General features: G+C 35.4%; 1 protein-coding gene across 2 annotated transcripts in view; it reads left to right on the top strand.

Moving 5' to 3' along the window:
• Positions 1–23,214, top strand: part of col14a1a (collagen, type XIV, alpha 1a) — a 106,427-nt gene that overhangs the window by 51,292 nt on the left and 31,921 nt on the right. For both annotated transcript variants that reach the window (XM_069194910.1, XM_069194911.1), the window contains exons 23-33: positions 1,725–1,841; positions 7,457–7,603; positions 8,873–8,947; positions 9,988–10,127; positions 11,005–11,128; positions 17,398–17,541; positions 18,615–18,779; positions 19,074–19,112; positions 19,582–19,720; positions 20,443–20,585; positions 21,118–21,227. In XM_069194910.1, coding sequence (XP_069051011.1) covers positions 1,725–1,841; positions 7,457–7,603; positions 8,873–8,947; positions 9,988–10,127; positions 11,005–11,128; positions 17,398–17,541; positions 18,615–18,779; positions 19,074–19,112; positions 19,582–19,720; positions 20,443–20,585; positions 21,118–21,227 — 1,343 coding nt within the window. The remainder of the gene's footprint in view (positions 1–1,724; positions 1,842–7,456; positions 7,604–8,872; positions 8,948–9,987; positions 10,128–11,004; positions 11,129–17,397; positions 17,542–18,614; positions 18,780–19,073; positions 19,113–19,581; positions 19,721–20,442; positions 20,586–21,117; positions 21,228–23,214) is intronic.

Below are 23,214 nucleotides of genomic sequence, written 5' to 3'. Positions count from 1 at the left end.
ATTGAATGTTTTGTTCTGTTCTCTTGTCTCCTTTATACCACGTGGCACTCAACAGAATTTTTGGAAGCTTCTGGAAATGTTTTGAGGCTTTGTAAAACTACCAAATGCCAAAAAACGTTAGATGATTGTACAATGTCCAAATGTATTCGTATCCTGTACACAAGATACATTTAAATGCTCTAAATGTATTTTTTTTAAATGTAACTATTGTGTATGCTATTGATAAATTCAGTGCTCATTTTACCCAGTTTTATTGCATTCTAATTCATAAATGTTAAAAAGTCTAGACAGTCCTGCATTTTGTTTGTTAAATCTACAGTATTTATAGTTACAGTTCATCAATGGTATGATTGAAATTGGAGAATGTTGTATACATGTAAAATATTGTACTTATGAGTCATTTCTTGAAGTTCTGTTTTAAAAAATGTTTAGCTCTCTTAAAAATGAAGTTAACTATAAAGGGTGGTGATAGGTTTTACTTTTACATTGTCACATCTTATTATTTAGTATTTATTTTTTGTCAAAAATCAAAGATAAAGATTTTAAGTAGGACTTAAGGAAAAGAGTTCTTCAGCACTCTGAATCTGGACTGAAATCATTGTTTAAAAAGAGCTGTTTATAGCTTATGATATTCTACAAATCAAGTTGTGCTCCAAATTTTCTGTTGTGCGCTTAATGTTAAAATCTGGGCAAGAGAGTTAACAAATGTTTTAGAGTGATTTCACATGTTTGAAGAGAGAAAATTACCCCATTGCTGACGTAATGTAATTTGTTACCAGACTGGTAACGTTGGTCACCAGACAAGGTGGTAGGCATTACAATGCAATTCTTCAACAAATGAGCCAATTGTACGTGCATAATGATGTTGTGCATTCCAGCTGAAAACATGGACTTCAGTTTTAAATTACCATCTTAGGTATCTTGTTCTACTGTTTTCTTGCATGCATATGTTTTCGCTGTGTATATGTACAGTATATATGGATTCCTTTAGGACCTCCAATAATTTCATACTCAGGTATACAAAACAAGCTTTTTTATTCTGTGATACCAGCTTTATTGAATTGTCCCACTAGAATTCTGTGCATTTATGTTTCAAAAGACATATACTGATTTTAATGAACATGCATGAGTAATGTATAGAATGTTAGTAATATCAATGAAGTCTACATTATGTTTTTAATTTAATTTTGAATTGGATAGCAGTATCTTTTTGAAACACTTTCTGTTATTTCATTTAGTTTAAGCAAAAGCATTACTCAAGAGATAATGGCAGCACAATTTATCATTAATATTTTCTCTATAGAGATCCCTTACTTTTATAACTGTTACCAGAAACGGATCATTTTTCTCTATTTTTTTCCTAATTCCTTTTGCAGGGAAATTCATATTTCCAATAATTATTGCATGGGACTGTAATTTTTCACATTTTGCACTGTAAACCAGTACTATACTGTACTATTCAATTTATTTTTCTTGGAGAGTACTCATAGGCATTATAAATGTACAGTATGCTACATGTTCTGGTCTCTATTTTTTGCTTGAAATTAATTTTCTTCAAAATCCGTTTAATTTTCTTAAAGTTATTTTTTTCCTTCAGAGAATCACAGCTGACAGCTCTTTATGACTGCAGGTGTATGAAATACGTTTGTGTGCTAATAATCTTCCAGTCTCTGTCTTGGCTTCAGGATTGTACTGCTATTAATTAAAGTGTTATTTCTTTGCAGTGTACCTGGGAGTAACCAACCTGAGCACCTATCAAGTCCGTATGACAAGCATGTGTGCACAGTGGCAGCCTCACCGTCAGGCTTCATTATACAGAGCTGTTCTAGAATCCCTGAGTAGTAAGTATCCTTTGGAAAGCTCCGAGATTTGCTGTTATGAGTTATCTTGGTTCTATATTAGTGCAACTGATGTTAATCCTAGAAACAATGTGTTCTTCTGTCATAATTCTACAGCTAGTTAGAACTAGTTTGCATCATACTGTGTCCTGATTAGCACCACAACATACTGTAGACTGTTAGGCTTGTTTAACATCTTAAGGATATTAGATGATAAAAAATGGATTTGTAGAGTGTGAAGATGAATATGCATAATATCTTGGGATAAAACCTTTCATATTCTGTTCTTCCTCGTGTAATAGATACGAACCTATTTACCTACCATGTTTGAATTCCAAATTCCATTAAATTGTTTTTTTAGATACATTGCAGTGGCATATGTTAACATTACTAGCTTACACATCATAAAGTGATGGTGACAATTCCCTGCTCAGGATTCAGTTGCAGATGTTTGAATCAATTAGATATAAATGCAAATGGCTGATTGTATCCTTGAACTTGGATCCTGTAAGAAAAGAAATGCATGTGTCTCATCCCTCAAGTTTAGAAATGATTTATATAATTTTCTTAAGGATTTTTAGAGAGAAGGAATTCTGCATTCTCTGACTTTCTGGAAAACTAAATGCATTGTAATGAACCAATAATGGACCTTTAAGCAGAATGCCAGAACACAGAGCTGTCTTTCATTGCCCTTTGTAAAGCTGCCCTTATCTGGTTGGTCAAACACTGCCTCAGGCCCTTCCTGCTTTCTCATGCTCTGCCAGACATTTGGAAGTTTTATCAGAATTTAAATACAAAGTGTCATATAAGTAGCTCATAAGATTAAACGTGAGCAGCAAGCCTTATGAGTGAAAGCAATTTGTTGATCAGTGCAATGTTGATTTGGATTACAGACATTTTACAACTGACAGGCATGCTATTCAAAACGTTTTTTACAGAAAACAACAGCCACAGACAGCTAGTACAGCAAATGAGCAGGTTTAACACATTGACTACCCCTCTGAAAATACTTCTGTTATCTGTGTGACACCCCAGCTAGTATCAAGATTCCTGAAGCTCTTTCAAAGTCTAACTGATATACTGTAGACGATGTTGGAATACACTTGTCTTTCATGGAACCTGGGAATTATGACGAGAGCTATAGTAACAGGTACTGTATACCGGGGCTGTAGTAATTAAAGCTGAAAAGTAGAAATCCCTTTTCAGGCTCAGCAGAATTTTTCTTTCTACATGAAGCATGGAATTAACCTTTTCCATGTTTCTGCAAGTGCATATTGACACAATTCCACAATCGAACTATGCAATGAACATACCCTTTGAGTGAAAGAAGAAAAGAAAATAGTGAGTAGCTTTTGTCTTGTATGGTTTTGGGTAGTCAGTGAAGGTTAGCTAGGGCGTTTGAAGACGCCGAAGACCGTGTGTTTTGGGCTTTCTTTTGTAGTTAGGTCAGCTTCCCTCACTTTCTTAGCCAGCTCCATTTTGTTTGTTATTTTATAATCACTTTTGCACCAGCACTTGTTATCACGCTTCCTAGTCCCTTACCAGCTGCATCCCAAAATTATCCTAAATGTTAAACCCCTTTACCCCTACACATTTGGAGTCTTAACACCTGCCTTGCGCTTGTTGCTGGGATAGTCTGGCTCCCCTGTGACCCTGAATTAGATAAAAGCGATTTGTAAACAGATAGATGGCAAAGGTGGCCATAAGCGGCGAACTGGGTTTTAACAGTAGCATCCTTTTCCTTTCAAACCAAAACTCAAATATATTTTTCATGTTCTAATATATTTTTTCATGGTACGGAAATGTATTGACTTTTTTTTAAATCTGTGAATACCTAGAAGATTTATTTTCCATTTTCTGTAATAAGCTATTACAGAATAAGCATTCATAAGCTAAAAGCTAGCAGGAACATCAAAAGTCACAATAATAACGCAATTCAAAGAGAAAAATGAAAGAGGTGAAGAGCAAAGCCAACTTTAAAATTGAAAAGTCACATGATGGGTTCATTTAAAAACTTGCGTCAAAGCCTTTTGTTACATAACATTTTTCATAACATAAGATTCTTCCTTTTTCAACTGACAAAATAAGGGAGGAAATTAAAACTGGAGGAAAAGATTTTTGAGATGTCCTATGTACAGTATAAGCCGTCTTATTGATGCTGTAGAACTGTACCTCTGTTGTTCTTTTTCTGTAGACTATATTTATAACCTCAAGTGGACTTGCCTACATAACTTTTTGTAAGAGACAGTGTGGGCGTTGTGTTAGGAACTGTTTAGAATATTAAGACTGACCATTATCAGCTGCCAAGTATCTGACCAGACAGAACTATATAGTGGATCGACACAAATACACCAGTCTAGCTTAAATGTGAATTTGATTTTGTGTCTTTTTGTTGAAATTGTCTAAAAATCTTTAAACATGCTAATTGCGATAGTGCTGGCTTATAACTGCTCTACTCACAAAGATGGTCTTACAGAAGTCATTCAGGGGTCAGCAACTTTTCCATAGGAGAAGTTATCAACGTCCGGGGTGGAAGACATGAATGCGGGGGAGAAGCAAATTTATGTTGAATGTTTAGTTACTGGTTGCTAGTGGGGGGAATAATTGTTGAAAGAATCATTTGTTTCTATATGTGCCACATCCAGTGTTATTATGGTGTGTAAAAGTAGCCTTAAACAAAAAGTGACTTGAAGATCTATGTCACCAGTGGTCCAGTTTGGAAGACGTGATCAGTTTGAGGGGCAGGGTAGTCTATTGTTTCAGTCTGGAGAATGGAGTTCTGTTAGTCCAAGTATGCAGGATGGAGCTCTATTGGTTTAGGCTGGAGGAGGAGGGGTTACATTGGTCCAGTGTGCAGGATGGAGCTCTATTGGTTTAGGCAGGAGGACCAGTGGGTACATTGGTCCAGTGTGCAGGATGAAGCTCTATTGGTTTAGTTTGGAGGAGTAGGGGTTACATTGGTCTAGTGTGCAGGATGGAGCTCTATTGGTTTAGGCTGGAAAAGGAGGGGTTACATTAGTCCAGTGTGCAGGATGGAGCTCTATTGGTTTAGGCTGGAGGAGGAGGGGTTACATTGGTCCAGTGTGCAGGATGGAGCTCTATTTGTTTAGTCTGGAGGAGGAGGGATTACATTGGTCCAGTGTGCAGGATGGAGCTCTATTGGTTTAGGCTGGAAGAGGAGGGGTTGACTATTGGGCTCAGTCTGGCGGAGGGAGAGTACATCGGTCCAGTTTGGAGGTCAGCAGAGGGTGGGTTCAGAAAAGTCCCTCCTGTTAATTGAATGCTACCAATGAAAACAAACCCCAAAATATGCTACCTGTGACTCCAAACAATACCAAGTAAAAAACACTAATCCAGTTCTGTAGGTGTAAAGTACAGTAGAACCAGCAATCTTGGCAGCAGTTTCGGCATTCCTCCCTCCCCAGGCATGGGTTTTGCTTGGCACTCTAATATTTTAAAAAATAAAACTTCTGCTATTGCTAAGAGTGTTGCCAACCCCTAGTCATGATTAATGACTTATTCTGCATAACAATGCAGTAAACATTATAGCCTGTTTAAAAATTAAGCATATCTCTTTCCTGTAATTGGATTTCTGTTGCTCATTGTGGTATTATGTGGCCTACATTAAAATGTCATATGCTGACTTATTTTTCAGTATGAAAGTTTAAGGGATAATTCCTATCAAGAATCTAGAGCTTTGCATGAAAATGTTTTACTTTCTTTTAAGGCAGTGTTTGCCATACACAGTATTGTGAATTGGGTTAGTTTTAAGCATTATTTTAGTTGTTTTGCTATGTTTAAATTTTCTATTCTGTTGCCCATAAAAAATAGTACTAATATAAAAGCACAATTTTATTTATAGATAGATAGATAAATAGATACTTTATTGATCCCGTGAGGGAAATTGCAGTGCAACAGCAGCTTAACACACACAACACAGCCACAGTGTAACGAATTATATAATAATAGTACAATACATACAATACAATAGAAGAGTTACTCACAGTCCGGACACACAAGAGCAAACTAGAACAGAACAGTACACAGAAAATCGTATCACACGTATGAATATAAATATAGATGTAACCATAGATATAAATATAAATATAAATGTATTGCACAGGTCCCTGGCATATATTGCACAAAAGTGGTTGTAAACGGGAAAAAGAAAAAGAAAAAGAAAGAGAACAGATGTAGCAGTAGATGTGTATATGCGTTTATGGGTGTTTTTCAGGAGTGACAAAATGTTGAAAAATAGATCAACATAAATTATTAGATTTTATTATTCAGGTCCCCTAGCAATGAAACAAAATATTTGCAAATGTAAATATTCTGAACATGTAATGCTGAACTTTGAAGAACAAAAGGAAAGTAGTAGCTTACAATTCAAAATGTCTAATTCAGGGGCAAAAATGCTGGAACATTCAGAGGTTCTATAGTATAATTACCTTGAGGGTCAGATATCAAATTAACATTCCTATGAATTGTTTTACTTTACTGTGTTCTGCTGTATTGCTTGTTTAGATCTTTTGTCCGTTATATTTAACTAAATGCTGAGCAGCTCTGGATGTGCACATTTATTTTCAGTATGAGATCCTATTACACTAGAAGATACTGTATCTTTGTCCTGTTTAATGACCATGAAAGAAAATACCCTAAAACAAATTGATCATAATGTTTCTGAAGTTGTTGATGAATGAGTATCATTAAAAATGTACTCCAGCAAAATTTATAAAATTACCCTGTACAGTATGTGGACATCACAGTGTCAAATTGTACTGCAGGCAGATTCTGTTCTCAGAAAATTGTTATGCCATTTTGGCTTGCTGCATTTTAGATAAGCCTTAATTGGAGTGTCAGGATTTAAATGTTGGTCTTATCTGAACCTTAACTCACACTTCCCTTGTGTTTTCCTCATACTTATCTAGACCTTTTTCAGTACATTAACTACCCTGAGCCAAGGCATTGTGGGGTAAACAAACCATTGTTTATATTCAAGTGAGAATTCTATGTGTGTTGTATCTTCTGTGAAGTGCAAGATGGATTATAGTTCCTCTGTGATAGTGATTACAGTTCGTTACATCAGAAATACAGTACATAATGGCAGTATTGAAGTCAGTTTTATACTGAAGAGCTCTGTATTGGTTTAATTCCTGTAACTTGTCCAGTAACTTTTCAGAACTTCTTGTTCTAATTTTTTTCTTATATTTTTAAGCAAGATATACCCAACTGGGCATAATTAAAGGTGTGAGTTAAATATTGTTTTATATTGTATGAATAATAATATTGTTGAAAATTAATGCAAAGCTTGTAACAGTTGCTAATATTTAGCAATGTACACATCCATGTCATTAAGTATTTCTTTTTAAGAGTTAGTACAAGGAATTTACATTAGACAGTTTTGTGGAATGACAATACAATAAATTGGTACTGTAGCATGGTAACATCTTTTATTATTTATTTTGTGTATTACATTCCTACTAAAAGATGCTTGCTAGAAAAGGATAGTGTATCTATATACTTTAAAGTAGAATGAAGTAATTGGCAAATTCTACATGTTTATAATATATGCTCCATTAGAGTGTGCTGGTATAGAGAATGATTGTTTTTCATTTCAGATGGACAGAGACAGGAAGTGACTCTTGGAGGAGGAACATCTAGACATTGTTTCTATGATCTTGTACCCAATACCCAGTACAAAATCACTGTCTATGCCCAACTCCAAGACATTGAGGGACCGGCTGTCACTGTTATGGACAAAACATGTAAGTGTTAATCCAAAAAACTGAGGCGCATTATGTTTAGGAATTACAGTATCTGAAGGTGTATGGGCCACTGTCCAAGTATGACAGAAACAACTTGAGAAATTCTGGTAATAATTTTAGCTACACAGCTGTTTTTGCATTGTGATGCTGCAGGCAGTGCAGCACCAGATTTATTCATGTGTTTTGACACAAAGTGAAAAATAGATCCTTTGAAAAATATTACTAATTCCCACAAGGCGAGATTCGAAAACCAAGAGTCAACTGTGAAAAACTGTTCAGCAGGTTCTCATATCGGAATTAATTCAGACAAAATACACTAGGTATGTGTTTATAGCAGTACAGCCTGCAAAAGAAAGAATTAACAGTGCTTAAAACTTTTTTTTTTAAGAATGAAACATGATTCACTTGAAGTGGAAATGACAACAAAACCATAATTGATTTAAGGTAGAGGCCATTGAGCTATTTACAGGTGGCTTCAAGAATTCCTGTATCAAATCATGTATGATGGTGATTTTATAATGCAATCTAGTGTTTACCACCAACATAAATGAGATAAGACCGTAATCTGTTGAATGAAGTCATGAGTGAGTAATTTTTCAGTTTCCTTAAAGTGAACATATAGTTTTCATAAGCCACTGTTCAACAATTTGGACTTCTTCTAAGTGTGCTTGTTTCCTTTATATTATTGTGGGTTAGATTTGTCCAATCCTGATAAATTACTGGCTAATTCATTTACTCCATCCTGCATAAAAACTATCCACTTATTACAAAAGCTGGCCAGTGCTAAATCCTTACTGCATCAGCAGTAAGGCAGGTAGACCTTTTGTAGCCTTCTAATAACTATACAACTCTGCTATGCTATATTTCTGATTATACAAGGATAATACTGTATGAGTACATGTGCTCCAGGATACCAGCACGTCTTTCAAGGCACCATCTATTAGTTGCAATGAAACCGATGAACTAGATAGGCTGGATGGCAGCCTGTAGTTTTGAAACTTATGCGTCATTACATCACAAAGGTTACAAACAAGACGAGGCCATTCAGCAACCAACATAGCTGTGTTGAAGGAAGCCAGGGTTTCAGCTTCAACAATTTGTCTAATTAGCCAGGTAGCTTGTTCCAGATCCCCACTACCCTTTTTGTAAGAAAAGTGTCTCCAGGTCCCAATAGTAAAAGCACTTCTGAGAGTTTCCACTTGTGTCCTTTGGTTCATGTTTCTCCTTTCAGTTCTAGTGTATTAATCTCCCTATAATTCAAACATCCAGTTCCAGTGCCAACTGAGCCACCGACGACACCACCCACTACCACTCCTCTTCCCACAATTCCTCCTGCTAGAGAAGGTAAGCAAAAGCTGCCTTTCTATTCTTGAACATGTGCTTTCTTTTTAATCTACACTTTTTGCTAAATTGGCGGTTTGGAAATTAACAGGCAATTTGTAATTATTAGTTAAAAATCTTTAAATGCACACAATTAAGTGTGGTGTACATTACAAGTTTCTTGACAGAGCACAGAGTGGGATCAATAAATACAGTTTTTTTTTTCAGTTTGGTATCATTGTTCCAGCAACCATAAACATCCATTCAAGTAATATAAATCACAGACAGGATATTAACAGTATTCGGATTATTGAACTACAGCCATTGACTGATATGCTTAAGAAGGTCTGCATTATTTTACTGCTTACTAATGATTTTATGGTCCTCTAAGGTTGAAAAAATAAGTAGTTGCTGATATTTTTTTATTTAAATGTGACAAAAGTCAATTGCATAATGTTTGGGGAAGAAATTAAAACCTCTTCATGCAAAAGGAACAGGCTAGGAACAGGTTGTATTTAGGTCTTGGTTGTTGAAACAATAATTTGTTTATGCATTTTAGCATTGTGGCAGGCAATCATTTACTATTAAAATACAATAATCAGAATTTAATTTCCCCACTTTTGGGATCAGTTAAATGACAAAGAAAAACATTAGAGAAACATTTTCCTGACTAAAAAATATAACATTGAAAAATTGCACCTCTGTCTGTGATATATTGAAAGGATGTGATTAGAAACAATTGCTGTCAGTTAATTGCTGCCAATTGTTCATAGCAGGTTCTAGTAATAATTTGCAAATGTGAGCTGAATTTAAAAACAGTTTTTTTCCAATGACTGTTGGAATAGCCTTCACTTGAAGGATCAATACATGTCCATTTCCAAGTGCATATTCATTATGTACTATTATGTTACAACAGAAATGTGATCTGTTGCGGTTGCTCTGATATAACCCATTTTCGTGTTTTTCACCAATTATCCGAACACCTTTTTTGAAAATGGATAATAACATTGAAACCTTTTCACTAATTCTTTGTTAATCTGACATGTTTTCCACTTTTCCTGCAGTGTGCAAAGCTGCCAAAGCAGACTTGGTCTTTTTAGTGGATGGGTCCTGGAGTATTGGAGATGACAACTTCCACAAAATCATACGCTTTCTGTACAGCACAAGTGGTGCACTTGACAAGATCGGCCCTGATGGCACTCAAGTAAGAACAGAGTGGTACCTTCAAAATGAATAACCTCATCAGGTCAATCTTGTATTACAACACCCCTGTCATGAATCTGTAAGTCATCAATACTACGAAGGCACTGGCTCAGATTGTATTTCTTATACAGTGTATGACCAAATAAAACTACTCAAGCAGAGGTTATTTAAATGCTAAATAATAGGGGAAAAAAAGAAAAACATTAAAACATTTTGGCTGAGAAGTGTTCTTTACAGGCACTGGCAAGATCTACTTTCCTTTATGGAGTTAACCTTAGAGAGCTCCTTTACAGATCCCACATTGACAAAGATCCCTGCTTGAGTCTAAATAAAAGGGTTCATGAAGAATCACACAAGTTGTTCCAAATGTTGGCTGAGGAATAAAGGGGGTATTGGGTTGATATGGAGATCAGAGGAGACAAATCGCTGATGTCTTGTTAGGCTCCAGACAGCCTTTCTTGAGCGGATTCCAGTCAATTCAGGACCTCTAAATATTCATTGGACAAAAACAGAATATGTCTAGACAAAGAGATGAGAGGACATTGATCATATTCAGTGCACACACGCCATTAAGTTGTGTTTTTGTAGCCTAGTGATACAGTAAATAAGGAGAGTCATAAGGAGAATTTGTACTTTTTGAAATAAATGATAATACGGGCTAACACAGAAAACAACCTTGCAGAAGAAAGTAATCAACACCACCTTATGGAGGACAAATGGAGGTGGGCTTTCCATTTTAATTTCTGAGAAGTGGTATATCAAAGTGAATGGTTTTTAAAGAGAAAAGTCAATCAGGACAAAGGACTGACTTTGCACTGGTTCCAGCCAATGCTTAAAAAATTGTAGTTATTATAAAGAGTTGTTTACATTTCTGACAGGTTGCCATTGCACAGTTCAGCGATGATGCCAGAACAGAATTCAAACTCAAGTCTTACGATGACAAGGAATCACTTCTGGATGCAATTCAGCGCATCACATACAAGGGAGGAAATACCAAGACAGGTATGTATTGAGTTTTCTTCGTGGGCCAGAGGGGAAATAAAGAGCGTGTCTGGACTTGAGAGTCGGCATTAAATCTCTGCTGTCTGACAGTTGTGATGCAATAGGTTGGAACAGACGCCGTGAAGTCCGAGTTAGTAACAAAAATATATAATACTGTAGGTAGTAATGGTGACATTTCATTATTGTGCAAATATGGTTTATTTTGATACCCAGGTTTATTTTCTCTGCAGGCTTGTGACTTTTTTTCACTGTTTAAATATGTCAGTTGTACTGTAGGTACACACTGTCATCTTCAAGAAAGAAAATAAACAAGAAAAAACATGCTTGTTGCATTACTATATATAAAGAAATGATTTTAGCAGACTTTTTATACATTGGAATGTTTCATGGTGAATGGCTAAACTGATTATTTTTGAAGCAAGTCAGTTTAAGAAAGAAACATAGACAAAACACAAACATTTTGAATAAATACAGGGCAGTGACATTCATGTGTTATGCATTATAGTTATTAACTACAGTAAAGCTCCATTATAATTTCCTTGAACTTTAAAATGTTCCTTAACTGTTGCATCATCTTCTTAAACAGTTTATATAACCCACAAAACAGTTCTCTGGCTTCATGGTTCTATTAAATTCTATTGAAATTGTACCCAAATGACGTAATACATTTTCTGCAAACATTCACATTAGATACCACTAAATGAGATACAATGCAAAACTAATTGTGGTATTGCATATAATGTGTGTTAGAAGAAATGAATCAACCCTCTTTCACTAACCAGGCTAAACGGAAACCCTTCAGCTGCACACAGCTGTGAAGATGTTATTATAGCTTGGCTGTTTTTACTGGCAGCTGTCACAGCCAGCATGGATTACTTGCAGAGTCTCTGAGTGCCTTTAATAAGGCACTAGATAGATTGAGTCCTTGGTCTTCTCTGGTGAATTACTGCTGTCTGCATCCAGATACAGTAATACAACATGATAGTCCTGTAGTTAGTTAGTATTTTTTCATAAGTGTGATAATTGCTGTAATTGTGTTTGAAGCATTCATTTGGTAGAGCTAGGATGTTATGGCTAATCCTTAGTCTATATTTTAATTTATATGATGTTTCAAGGGGCAATATAATGTTTACTTTAATCAGTTTTTGTCATTTGTGTTTTGAATGATTTACAGTAGAAAAACAAATATAATGCTAAGTAATATTTTGTTCTTGGATAAATGTCAAACTGCCCTCCAAGACTGTCCGGCTGTTTATGAAGAAGAAATGTGTATATATTCTGTGTGGTTTAGATGGAAATGGCAAAAAGAGAGCTGGAGTTTTTCAGCAGCTTTTAATAATAATAATTCCTTACACTTCTATAGCACTGTTCTGGACACTCCATTCAAAGCGCTTTACAGGTAATGGGGGCTCCCCTCCACCACCACCAGTGTGCAGCCCCCACCTGGATGATGCGAAGGCAGCCATAGTACATCAGTACACTCACCACACACCAGCTATCAGTGGGGAGGAGAACAAAGTGATGAAGCCAGTTCATAGATGGGGATTACTAGGAGGCCATGATTGATAAAGTCCAATGGGAATTTTAGCCAGGATGCTGGGGTAACACTTTTACTCTTTTCGAGAAACGCCCTGGCATTTTTAATGACCACAGAGAGATAGGACCTTGGTTTTACATCTAATCTGAAAGACAGCGCCTTTTATACAGTAAAAAATCCCCATCACTATACTGGGGCATTAGGACAAACACAGACTGCAGAGTGAGCGCTCCCACTGGTCCCCTGAACACCTCTTCCAGCAGCAGCCTTAGTTTTTCCCAGGAGGTCTCCTCTCCAGGTACTGACCAGGCTCACACCTGCTGAGCTTCAGTGGGTTGCCAGATGTGAGTTGCAGGGTGATATGGCTGCTAGCCATGTTTAGATGCATACATATACAGTGTATGGAAAGTAAATTATATTTGTATAGTATAGAATGTGCTTAAGTGAATATTATATTACTTATATTTTATGGATTATTTTATTAATGTTTAAAGCATTACATAAAAGTAATCAATCAATCAATTATTAAGAGATTATTTACTTAAGGTAAATTAATAAAATTCTCCAGTGTTATTAATATTTTCTACAAAAAATAGTTATACCCATGGCATTATACTCTGGAAATTAATCCTTTTGTTTTAAGAAATTTAGAATTTTGTATCATTAGAAATATGATTCTTTTTGGACACACCAAAAGCTCCTGTAGGAGTTTGATGAGGATTAATATCAGCCAATCAGAAAATGCATTTGAGAATGTTTATTGAGGAGGTAGGCATACGAAACTTAATCCTCTTGGGTGTGGGCTGACCATATGGCCATAAGACGAAAAAGATCAGAGATAAGTAGCTACAAAGATGGAGATGGAGTGGAGGAGGACACAGAAACACAATTTGTGAGCAAGAGAGAAAATTGTTCTGTAGTATTGGGTGTTTCAGGATGTGATATAATAGAGAATTACAGAAGTTGGAGGTGCATAAGAAGGTAAAATCTTGGTTGCTGTCCCTATCCAACCTTCTTTAATAATCCCATTTAAGGGGTCCTTAGATAAAAAAAATTAAGAAGAAAAATAGACATTGAAACACATGAACTAGAAATAAAAAGATTGACGCTGAATATACTAAGACAAAATCTACTGACCCCTATAAAACACTAAGAATCAGTATAATATTCTTCAATAAACTGAGACAAATTCTACTCACAACTAGGCAAAGATATTAAGAGCTTGGTAACAAAATACACAAACTCTAGCCTTGGCAACAGAAAATCCAATCTGAAATTATGCCACATTCAAAACATTCAAAACTTGTCCTTAAAATCAAATTTATATCAGTTTCAATTCCAAAATAATCTGTTACTTTTAACCTTAGTAGTGAATCATACAGTTCTCCTTAACAGCGGGGAGATATGATTTATTAAAAAGTACACAAATGACTTAGAACACTGAAATTAAACTGAAAAGTTTTCAACTGAAAGTTTTCCTAGACATACAGAAAGACACTAGAAAAAAACATTTGCCAAAGAGGAAATGGAAGGACACACAAAAATTTAAAAAGTGGAGAATTCTTATTTAAAATGTATGATTTTTTTATGGTTCTGGATGCCTTTATTTTTTACAAATATTTTTAAATGATAAACTACATGAAGACCCCTTATCATAGTGTCCAATGTTGTTCATAAATTCAGATTAAGATTGAACTTGACTTTTACTTGAAACAGGTCCTCTTTCATTTCTTAATGTATGGAAGACAGTTTAATCATGCAATAATGTATATTTAATAAAATAGAATAGTTGGGAAAGTGTGACAATAGCAAATTCACTTCAAACCTTCAGTCACATTGATTGGCAAGGTTTTGGAATCTTCAATAAGGGGACTGTTTTGCAGATTTGTCCCTTTGTCTTTATTATACTCTTAAGGCTCAAGTCCACAGAAATGGAATGCTATCTTGTTCTCCATTTCCTGTGCGACCAGACAGGTTTGCCCTTCATCTCCATTACTGTTTGTTCTGGCCCTAGAACCCATAGGTGAAAAAAAATAGGTCAGACCTGAATATTAGTGGCTTAGAAACTGGGAACAAAAGAAACCGTTTCCTTGTATGCAGATGGTATCCTCTTCTTTCTTACAAAAGGTAGGAGAGTTCATTGCTAGTCATTTTAAGAATTTAGGATTTTAGTGTGTTTACAGGATATGGATTAAAGTGTATGTAGAGTCAGATCCTTCTCCTTCCAGATTCAGAGCGCTCACATGTGGAACAGTTCATCCCAATTAAAATAACACCCAATGGAATAAAATCCCGTCATTTATAGAAAAACATTTACAATTTTGTATTTATATAAATTGAGCGATATTCCACTAATGGCTAAAACTTGCAAGAATTCAGCTACTGTAGACTGGTATTCTCAGTCATTGATAATTAATGGCAGAATATATACATTAATGAGAGCTGCAGACTTTAGCACATTAAATTGTTGCATATCAGTCTCCTAACCATTACAAGATTATAATGCTTCAAGGAAGGTTATTCATCTTTGTGTTCAAAATGTAAGAGCCAGGAGGGAACCTTTTTGCGTTTAATGTCTCAAGAGATTCTTGAGTAATGTTTTACCAATAGATTTACTGTATTCACATTATTAGAGGATATAATAAATCTGAATTGATCAAATATCAGCATAGGCAACAGTTGTAGACTACCTGCAGTAGTTGCCAAAAGGTGTATAATATTCTAATAGTATCATGCAGTTCCTTCCTGTATCTCAAAAGCTAAATATATGTACACCTCCAGAACAACCAGCTAACAAACTGAAAGGCAGTCATCAATTATTCGTCAAAACATAAGCCCCTATGGAACTGTATTTCATTAAGTTCTTGAATATATAAGTACTTCAGATGTGGATGGTTGTATTATGTTTATCTCATGTTTTTGCACAGATAATGTTAGTCTAAGTGTTATTAATATATTGATACAACATGTATGGCAATCTGGCTTTGTGTAATGTTATACAGTATATGTTTCCTGTAAGAGGCAGTTACTGAACTGATTACTAGATAGCAACGCAAGGTTTTTACACTTTTAGACTTAATCAGTCACACACGAATATCATTTGGACACAGTCATGTTTTTTTATTCCAAGAGAATCTTTCAACTTGTTACATTTCTTCATCAAAATTTGTTAGTACTACCTCTTCAATTTATTAATCAGGTTTGACTGTCATTAAAGGGGGCATCATTCCTATATTTATAAATATTAACTGGAAAACTTTGTACAGTATATCTTTCTTTTGTGTAAAATCTGGCTAATGAAGATCTAGACTCAGAGTGATATACTGTAACAGTAGTTAGCCATCTGTGGCTTTGGATTTGATTAAATGCATTACACTTAAGTTAAGCTGCAGAATGCACATACAAGTACTGTTTAACATACCTGTAAGAAACAGATTGGCAGTGGGTGAAAGTTTTAGGTCAGAAGTACTGTATATGATAATTTTTTCGCCTGTTTCTGCAGTTTAGCCTCCCTGTGTCTTGGAAGTATTTGCTATGATAATTCCAATGACCTCAGCCATTGCTGAAACACAATGACTGAAGAGAAAGTGGCAGTTTATAATGCAATAAACAACTGTTCGTTTTTATCATTTATAATTAGGCTGACAAATTGATCACGCATTTTGGTCCCGGCTCAGCTCCTCCAAGATTGCAACCACACGTTGACAACCACAACTTTGGTTGAGATTTGAGAGAGCTGATGGTGTTCTTTTTGCAGTAGTCCAGTTTGTCCTTCACACCTTGTCAGAGGTACTAGTTTCATCAAATTCCCTAGGCTGCTTCTTACTTTAATAAGGTGACCCCTGAATGACAGGCATTAGACACTGACAAGTGTCTGTTCTGTGGTTAAACAGCCAGGTCTTGTCAAGGTGAAGCCTCCTGATAACAGATTCAATTGTAGAACAGGTAAAATAACTTTGTGTGGTTCCTAGCATTTTTCCTTCATTGAAACTGCCTGAATATACTGCACATTGCCCCCGACAAACTGCCTCATACCGTATAGTGCATACAGTCCAAAACAACTACAAAACATGCAATGTATTTAATTTTTAAGTAGATAAATGCACATTTAATGTAGTGGGCTTGTATTGTTTTGTAGTTTTAAGATACAAAAACATTCTTCATGTATTATTCCCATGTATTTGAGGCTAGGCTTTAAACTTGATTTTCACAAAGTAGGAGCCACATTTTCAAATGACAATTTCTATTATGTTTTCTTTATTTCACACCAGAGGCTTCCAGCCTTTGCTGGCACGGAGGGTGGGGGGGGGGGGCGCATCACTTTCAATAGTTTTCCACACAGTCTGTTGTGGAGACAAATCATTATTATGAAGAATTCTACTATTAATTGTACAATATTAAACCCACAACTAAAGGCCATCATATCCATTACAGTACATGCATTTTCAGAACATACTGTACCAATGCCATAAGAGTTTTAGTTTTGCACAGTAGATTAGTGGTGAAACATATAGTTAATCTATGTTTCTGGGAACTTTGTGGGCAGTCTGGCTGACCTGGATATCTGGTTGAAAACTACTGTTTTACAAACTTTTGCTTTAAGCTCTTCTGCAAGGTTGATTCAAAAATCATTATCAGACTTCTGTGTGTCTAATGAGATCAGAACTATAGATGTATATAGTTCTATAGATGATGTCAGCAACAGTTATCCCCCTGTCCACTGTGTCTGCAGGAAGAGCCATCAAGCATGTGAAGGACGCTATCTTCACTCCAGAGGCAGGAATGAGGAGGGCCATTCCTAGAGTGCTGGTTGTTTTGACTGATGGACGATCTCAAGATGATGTCAACAAGGTTTCCAAAGAAATGCAGATGGAAGGTGTGTCAGACAAGTGTTTCGCTTTATGGTTTATTGTCGTAGTGGCAACATTTTTTTTGACAGAATGAAAATCTAAAGATTTTAACAAAGTGTGCAGAAATAATCAGTGTCTTTATTCTGAATTAGTATTTTGTCGGTGTGATGGAAACCAGTTATAATGCCATGGAGAACAGCTTAACAAACTGCAGGAGCTTTTAGCAGGGGAACACAAAAACATTAACAATTGTGTCTTGTGGTTTTGCAAATCCATGTCTGTCAGGACAATCTGTTACCTTGAGATTCTGATAATACTAATAATATATACTTTTTATGTACAAGCACTTTATTAAAGTACACACATTCTACACATATCAGAAGTAAAATAGTAATATAGTAGTACCATTGTATGAATCATGCTCCTTGATAGAGTAAGAACACCTGAATTATAAGACCTCATATTTAAAAGTTGTATCATACTTGTGGAATAAGTCCTTAAATAATAATAATTATTATCTTATACCTGAACAAAAACACCCCAAAATCTATTCTAAATTTCACAGTGATCCACTACTGATTACAGACAATGGGAGTTATGTGAGGAATCTGTATAGTTTTTGTTAGCACATGAGTCACAGAATTCTGCATATACTAAAGCCTTTTTTGTACCTTAAGATACCCCAGGAAGTAAGGTATTACAGTATTGCATCAATATTTTATGAGGCAGAGCAGAGGTCTCAAACAAGTAATGTTATGCAGGTGGAACAAATGATATTTCTAACATGTCAAACAACAGCACAGTCAAATGCAACATCAAGGTTTCTTACTTGGAGCCAACCAGTATAATTTCAGTCACAGTTTAACTTAAGAAACATTTAATTTCTGCAGTCTGATAATAAATGACATTATTATTCCAGGACATTTTATTCAGAAATATTCCCTAGCTTGTGATCTCAATCACTGACTTAAACCCTTAACCTATTACAAAGGATTCCAGTTTATATACTCCCACTGACATGGCAGGAAAATCTTTTGTGCATGAATATTGAATTCATATGAAGTGTGTCATTAAAGATTCCTGCTTTCTCTCGAAACAGGCTACATCATTTTTGCTATTGGGTTTGCTGATGCTGACTATGGAGAATTAGTTAATATTGCCAGCAAGCCCAGTGAGAGGCATGTTTTCTTTGTGGATGATTTGGATGCTTTCAAAAAAATTGAGGAACAACTGGTGACCTTTGTCTGCGAAGCTGCGTCTGCAAGTAAGAAGTTAATTATATTTGGATGGCCACTCACATTTTATCAAACAGCCCAAGAAAGCAATGTGAATGTGCAGTTTTATCCACCGTTGATAGTTTCAATAAAAAACAAGGTAAAATGAAATAATGTAACTTATCTCTGTTTACAGAAGACTTAACCACTAACTGCCTGTTATACTAATCACATTATTGAACAAGTCATATAAAAAGTTACATGTACATTTATGCCTTTAGTCATATTTAGAATAAACATGAACATCGTTTTTTAAACTTTTCTCTCTCTCTCTGGTTTTTCAGCCTGTCCATCTGTTCTAATGAGTGGCAACACCTTAGCAGGTAAAATACATGTCTCTTTGATTTAAAGCTGCATCGATTTAAAAGATGTGCCCTGTTGCATTGATGTATGGGCAAGCTTGTAGTCATAATTTTTTTAAGGTCTTTAGAGATCTATTTGTGTTCAAAATTTTGTCATTTGGAAAGATAATTAAGCTAAATTGTATTGCCAGATTACATCTTTCAATGTGATGTTATAGTGTCATGTTTTTCTACTCAGGATGAGGTGCTGTGTATTGAAGAACAATCAGGAATATGTCCGTGGTGCTCTTTTTAATGACAGTATCTAGAATGTTTGGTTTTATTTGTAGTCACACCTGGAGGTATAGAAGGACAAGTTCCAATATACATTCTGTTAGTGTTGTATGACCATAGTATACAGATAGTATAATATATCATAACAGCAGTAGCTTCTTAACAGATTCATGAACAGATTTCTTGAATTTAATAAAATGCTGACTGTGTTCTGCAGGGTTCAGGATGATGGAGATGTTTGGTCTTCTTGAGAACCAGTATGCCTCCGTTGATGGAGTGTCTATGGAGCCTGGAACTTTCAACAGCTTTCCCTGCTACAGGCTTCACAAGGATGCCCTCATCTCACAGCCCACAAAGTACGTTCCTCCCCTGCTTCGAGCTATGAAATAAATCTTTAAATTATTGCACAGTAAATAGAGAGTGAAGTAGGCAAACTGGGAATGAAGGCCATAATTCAAAACTCTGAAGTCTCATTGCATTCTTTCAGTAGTCAATATTCTTCCTTGTATTCCTTGAACAGTGAGAATTAATTACATTTGAAATCAGTGAACTAAACACTTATAACATGTCAAATTAATGCTGGCTTTTGTGCTTAACTCAATACTTTTGCAATGACAGCTATATTACTGCTGTGTTTTAGAATAATATTTAGATAAAGTTTTCTTTTATGTTTACAAGGGGTGTTAACATTGGTGAATTACTTTTGTATTTACTTTTTATGGGACCTCCATCATTCCAAGTAAAAAGGAGCCTTGTGTATGTCAGCACCTCTTTAATTTTATTTTTGTCTAGACTTACTGAACACAATAAAAGAAAAATACTTTTTTCTTACAGTATGACTCTAGTGTGGATTGGTGGATTAGAGAACTGTTACTGCTGACCATATATAAAGTATAACAAACTACTGTATCAACTCGATATAAACTTGAAGGGAAAATATTGACTGAATCAATTCCAGAAATAGGTAAAATTATTAAAGGATACAAAAGGCCTGCAAGTGTGTCCACAGCCTCCCGGAGACTGTTGTCAGAAAGTTTTGTTTTTTCATTGAACTAACTTTATTAATTATTTCCCACAGGTATCTACATCCCGAAGGACTGCCCTCAGACTACACCATCTCTGTAATATTCCGCCTTCTGCCTGAAACTCCCCAGGAGCCCTTTGCACTGTGGGAAATCCTCAACAAAGACAACGAGCCTCTCGTGGGAGTCATCCTAGACAGTGAGCATAGCTTCAGCTCTTCAAAGGCTACAACTGAGAGAAATCCTCGTTTTGAGAACAGTCAGCTAGGTCTTGGAACCAAGTGATTTAGTTTTTATCATAATACCTTTAGTCGGAATCGTCTCATAAGACTTGTCATGTTAACTATACCTTTCACTGCATTTACACATGGGTATGTGACGAAATACAGGTGATGATATTGACTTCAGCAATTATACTTAAAAGAAGTCAATTCAAAATATCTCGATATCCACAGCAAGACTGCATTTTATTTTGATTTAATATTCTCAGCTCAGGATTATTTGAGGAATGTCTGTACATCTGGACTTACACTAGTAGTATGAAAAGACTATAAATATTTTTAGCTTATGTGCATTGATTATAGTAGTAAAGTAATTCAAGGTTAATAATCATCTTGTTATACACATTTTGAAGTCTGTTTTACTTAGTTGCACTTAATTTTTCAATTTCTATAGAACAAATGCCCAGGAAAATATTTAATAAAATAAATATATCCTTTTTATAAACCCAGATGGCGGGAAAACACTCACCTTCTTCAACTATGACTATAAAGGAGAATTCCAGACTGTGACATTTGAAGGGCCAGAGATCAGGAAGATTTTCCATGGCAGCTTCCACAAGGTTAGTGGTGATTTACTGAGTATACAGGTATACAGTATCACAGATTGAGACTGATTTTCTGAGTTTAAAAATACCAATGGAGAGGATGGTAGACACATACATAGAATCCTCATAGAAACCTTGCCAGACATAGTACACTGCATTATGCTTTTTCTGACTGAACTCTTATAAAATTCTGTATTCTGTATGACATTTATTCACACCCTTTAGATCAAAGAGTCTTTTCTGAGATGGAATCCCTTTTTTCTGAAATACAACCTGGACCTATGAGTTAAAAAATAATGATCTAGTCTTATTTTACTTCTACCTAGCGTGTTGTAATATATATATATACACTGTAAATGTGATTGGAGAGCAATTGAATGGGTAATATGTGCTGTACATAATGTTGTAATCTGTAGCTAAAAGTTTACCAGACTTTACTTGCTAATAGTTAGAAAAATGTGTTTTTGTCTGAAAATAGTGTATGAGTATCTTCATAATTCTGTTTATATTTTTAATGTATTCCATTCAATTTTCCATTCTTTCTATTGCATGTGCAGAAATAATTTTGTTTCTCTTTGATTCCAATACATTATGTTTCTGTTTCTGATAAATGCTAATATATTCAAATGCTCCTGTATATCTTGGTGTAACATTGCCTCCTGTTATTATCTGACAATGTGACAAGCAAGCGCAAGTTGGGAAGCTGTACGTAAAGATGTGAAGCATCCTGATGTATTCTGACATTTCCTACTGTAACTGTGTTTTAGTTATTAAATCTTTCAGCAGTAACACATATAACACAGAATGATTCCAGAGGCACATTCTTATTGTCCATCTTCTCATTTTCCAAGATTAATCCAATTCGAGGTCGCAGGGGAACGGGAGTCTACCTGAGGCAGGGTACACCCTGGATTGGACGCCAGGGCAGACACATAGACACAAATACAGGCACATACAGACGCGTACCAGGGCACAGAAGCCAGTTAATTACAAATATGTCTTTGGACTGTGAGAGAAAACCGGGGGATCTGGAGGAAACCCATGCAAACATTCAAACACATAAAGTCCATGCAGGTAGCACTCCAGGTCTGAAATTAAACCCAGGGGCTTTGCGCTGCATGACTTAGCCACTGTGCCACCCACATACATATTATGTAGATCCATAATTTAAAATATTTAGGTTATGAACTATAAACAAAACTGAAACATGACTCTGGGTTCCTCTGGGTTCCTTGGTACACTCTTAACCTCTTAACCTCAAAGAAAATATTAAATTTGATTAGAATGTAGATTAGAATCATACACTAGTCACTTTACCAGAATAGGTACTTCAAACCAGCAAGAAAATGAAACTAGAAGCTAGATGATAAAGAAGGGTGCATTCCACTGCTAATAGGCACTTCTTCATGTCCTTAATGTCTTTGTTAATGGACAATCTTACTAGTATTTTGACTGCTGATGATGTAACTGTATTGTTTCTTTTTCTTATGTCATTTAGTTATGTGTATATTATTCCAAATCCAAAGACAGTGTACATAACTAAAATAATTAAAATTTATTTAAGTGATTTAAAAAGGGATTTTAGAAGTATTCTGGAGGAGTTATATACATTTGTCTAAACAGTTGTAAAAGTTTTATAATTGATTCTGTAGGAATTATGTTAATTTCCAGATATATTCAGTGGAACTTGACTATATTTCTGATTAACTGGTGAAAATCTAAATAATTGGAATCTCACATCTCTTAATGTAATCTCTCAAACTTTAGTTTGGTATTGGATTTACTGCTTGGATCATTTTCTGCTGTGGTTCAAACTGTCATATATGAATTTTACTAATTCAGTCATTTTTAAATCAGAGCTTTTTGGCAAATTAAAGAAAGGAGTATGATGACTAGCTCATTTACTGTATTATCGTATTCATGTAGATTAAAAGCAAGTATATCCTACAGTATGTGCAGTTTTGACAGAATTTGAATAGGTAATTGTCCTTTTTCTTCTTTA

This window comes from Lepisosteus oculatus, chromosome 10 (genome assembly GCF_040954835.1).
Source record: "Lepisosteus oculatus isolate fLepOcu1 chromosome 10, fLepOcu1.hap2, whole genome shotgun sequence".
NCBI lineage: Eukaryota > Metazoa > Chordata > Actinopteri > Semionotiformes > Lepisosteidae > Lepisosteus > Lepisosteus oculatus.
Note: the sequence above shows the minus strand (reverse complement) of the source record. Positions and strands in the feature narration are given on the sequence as shown.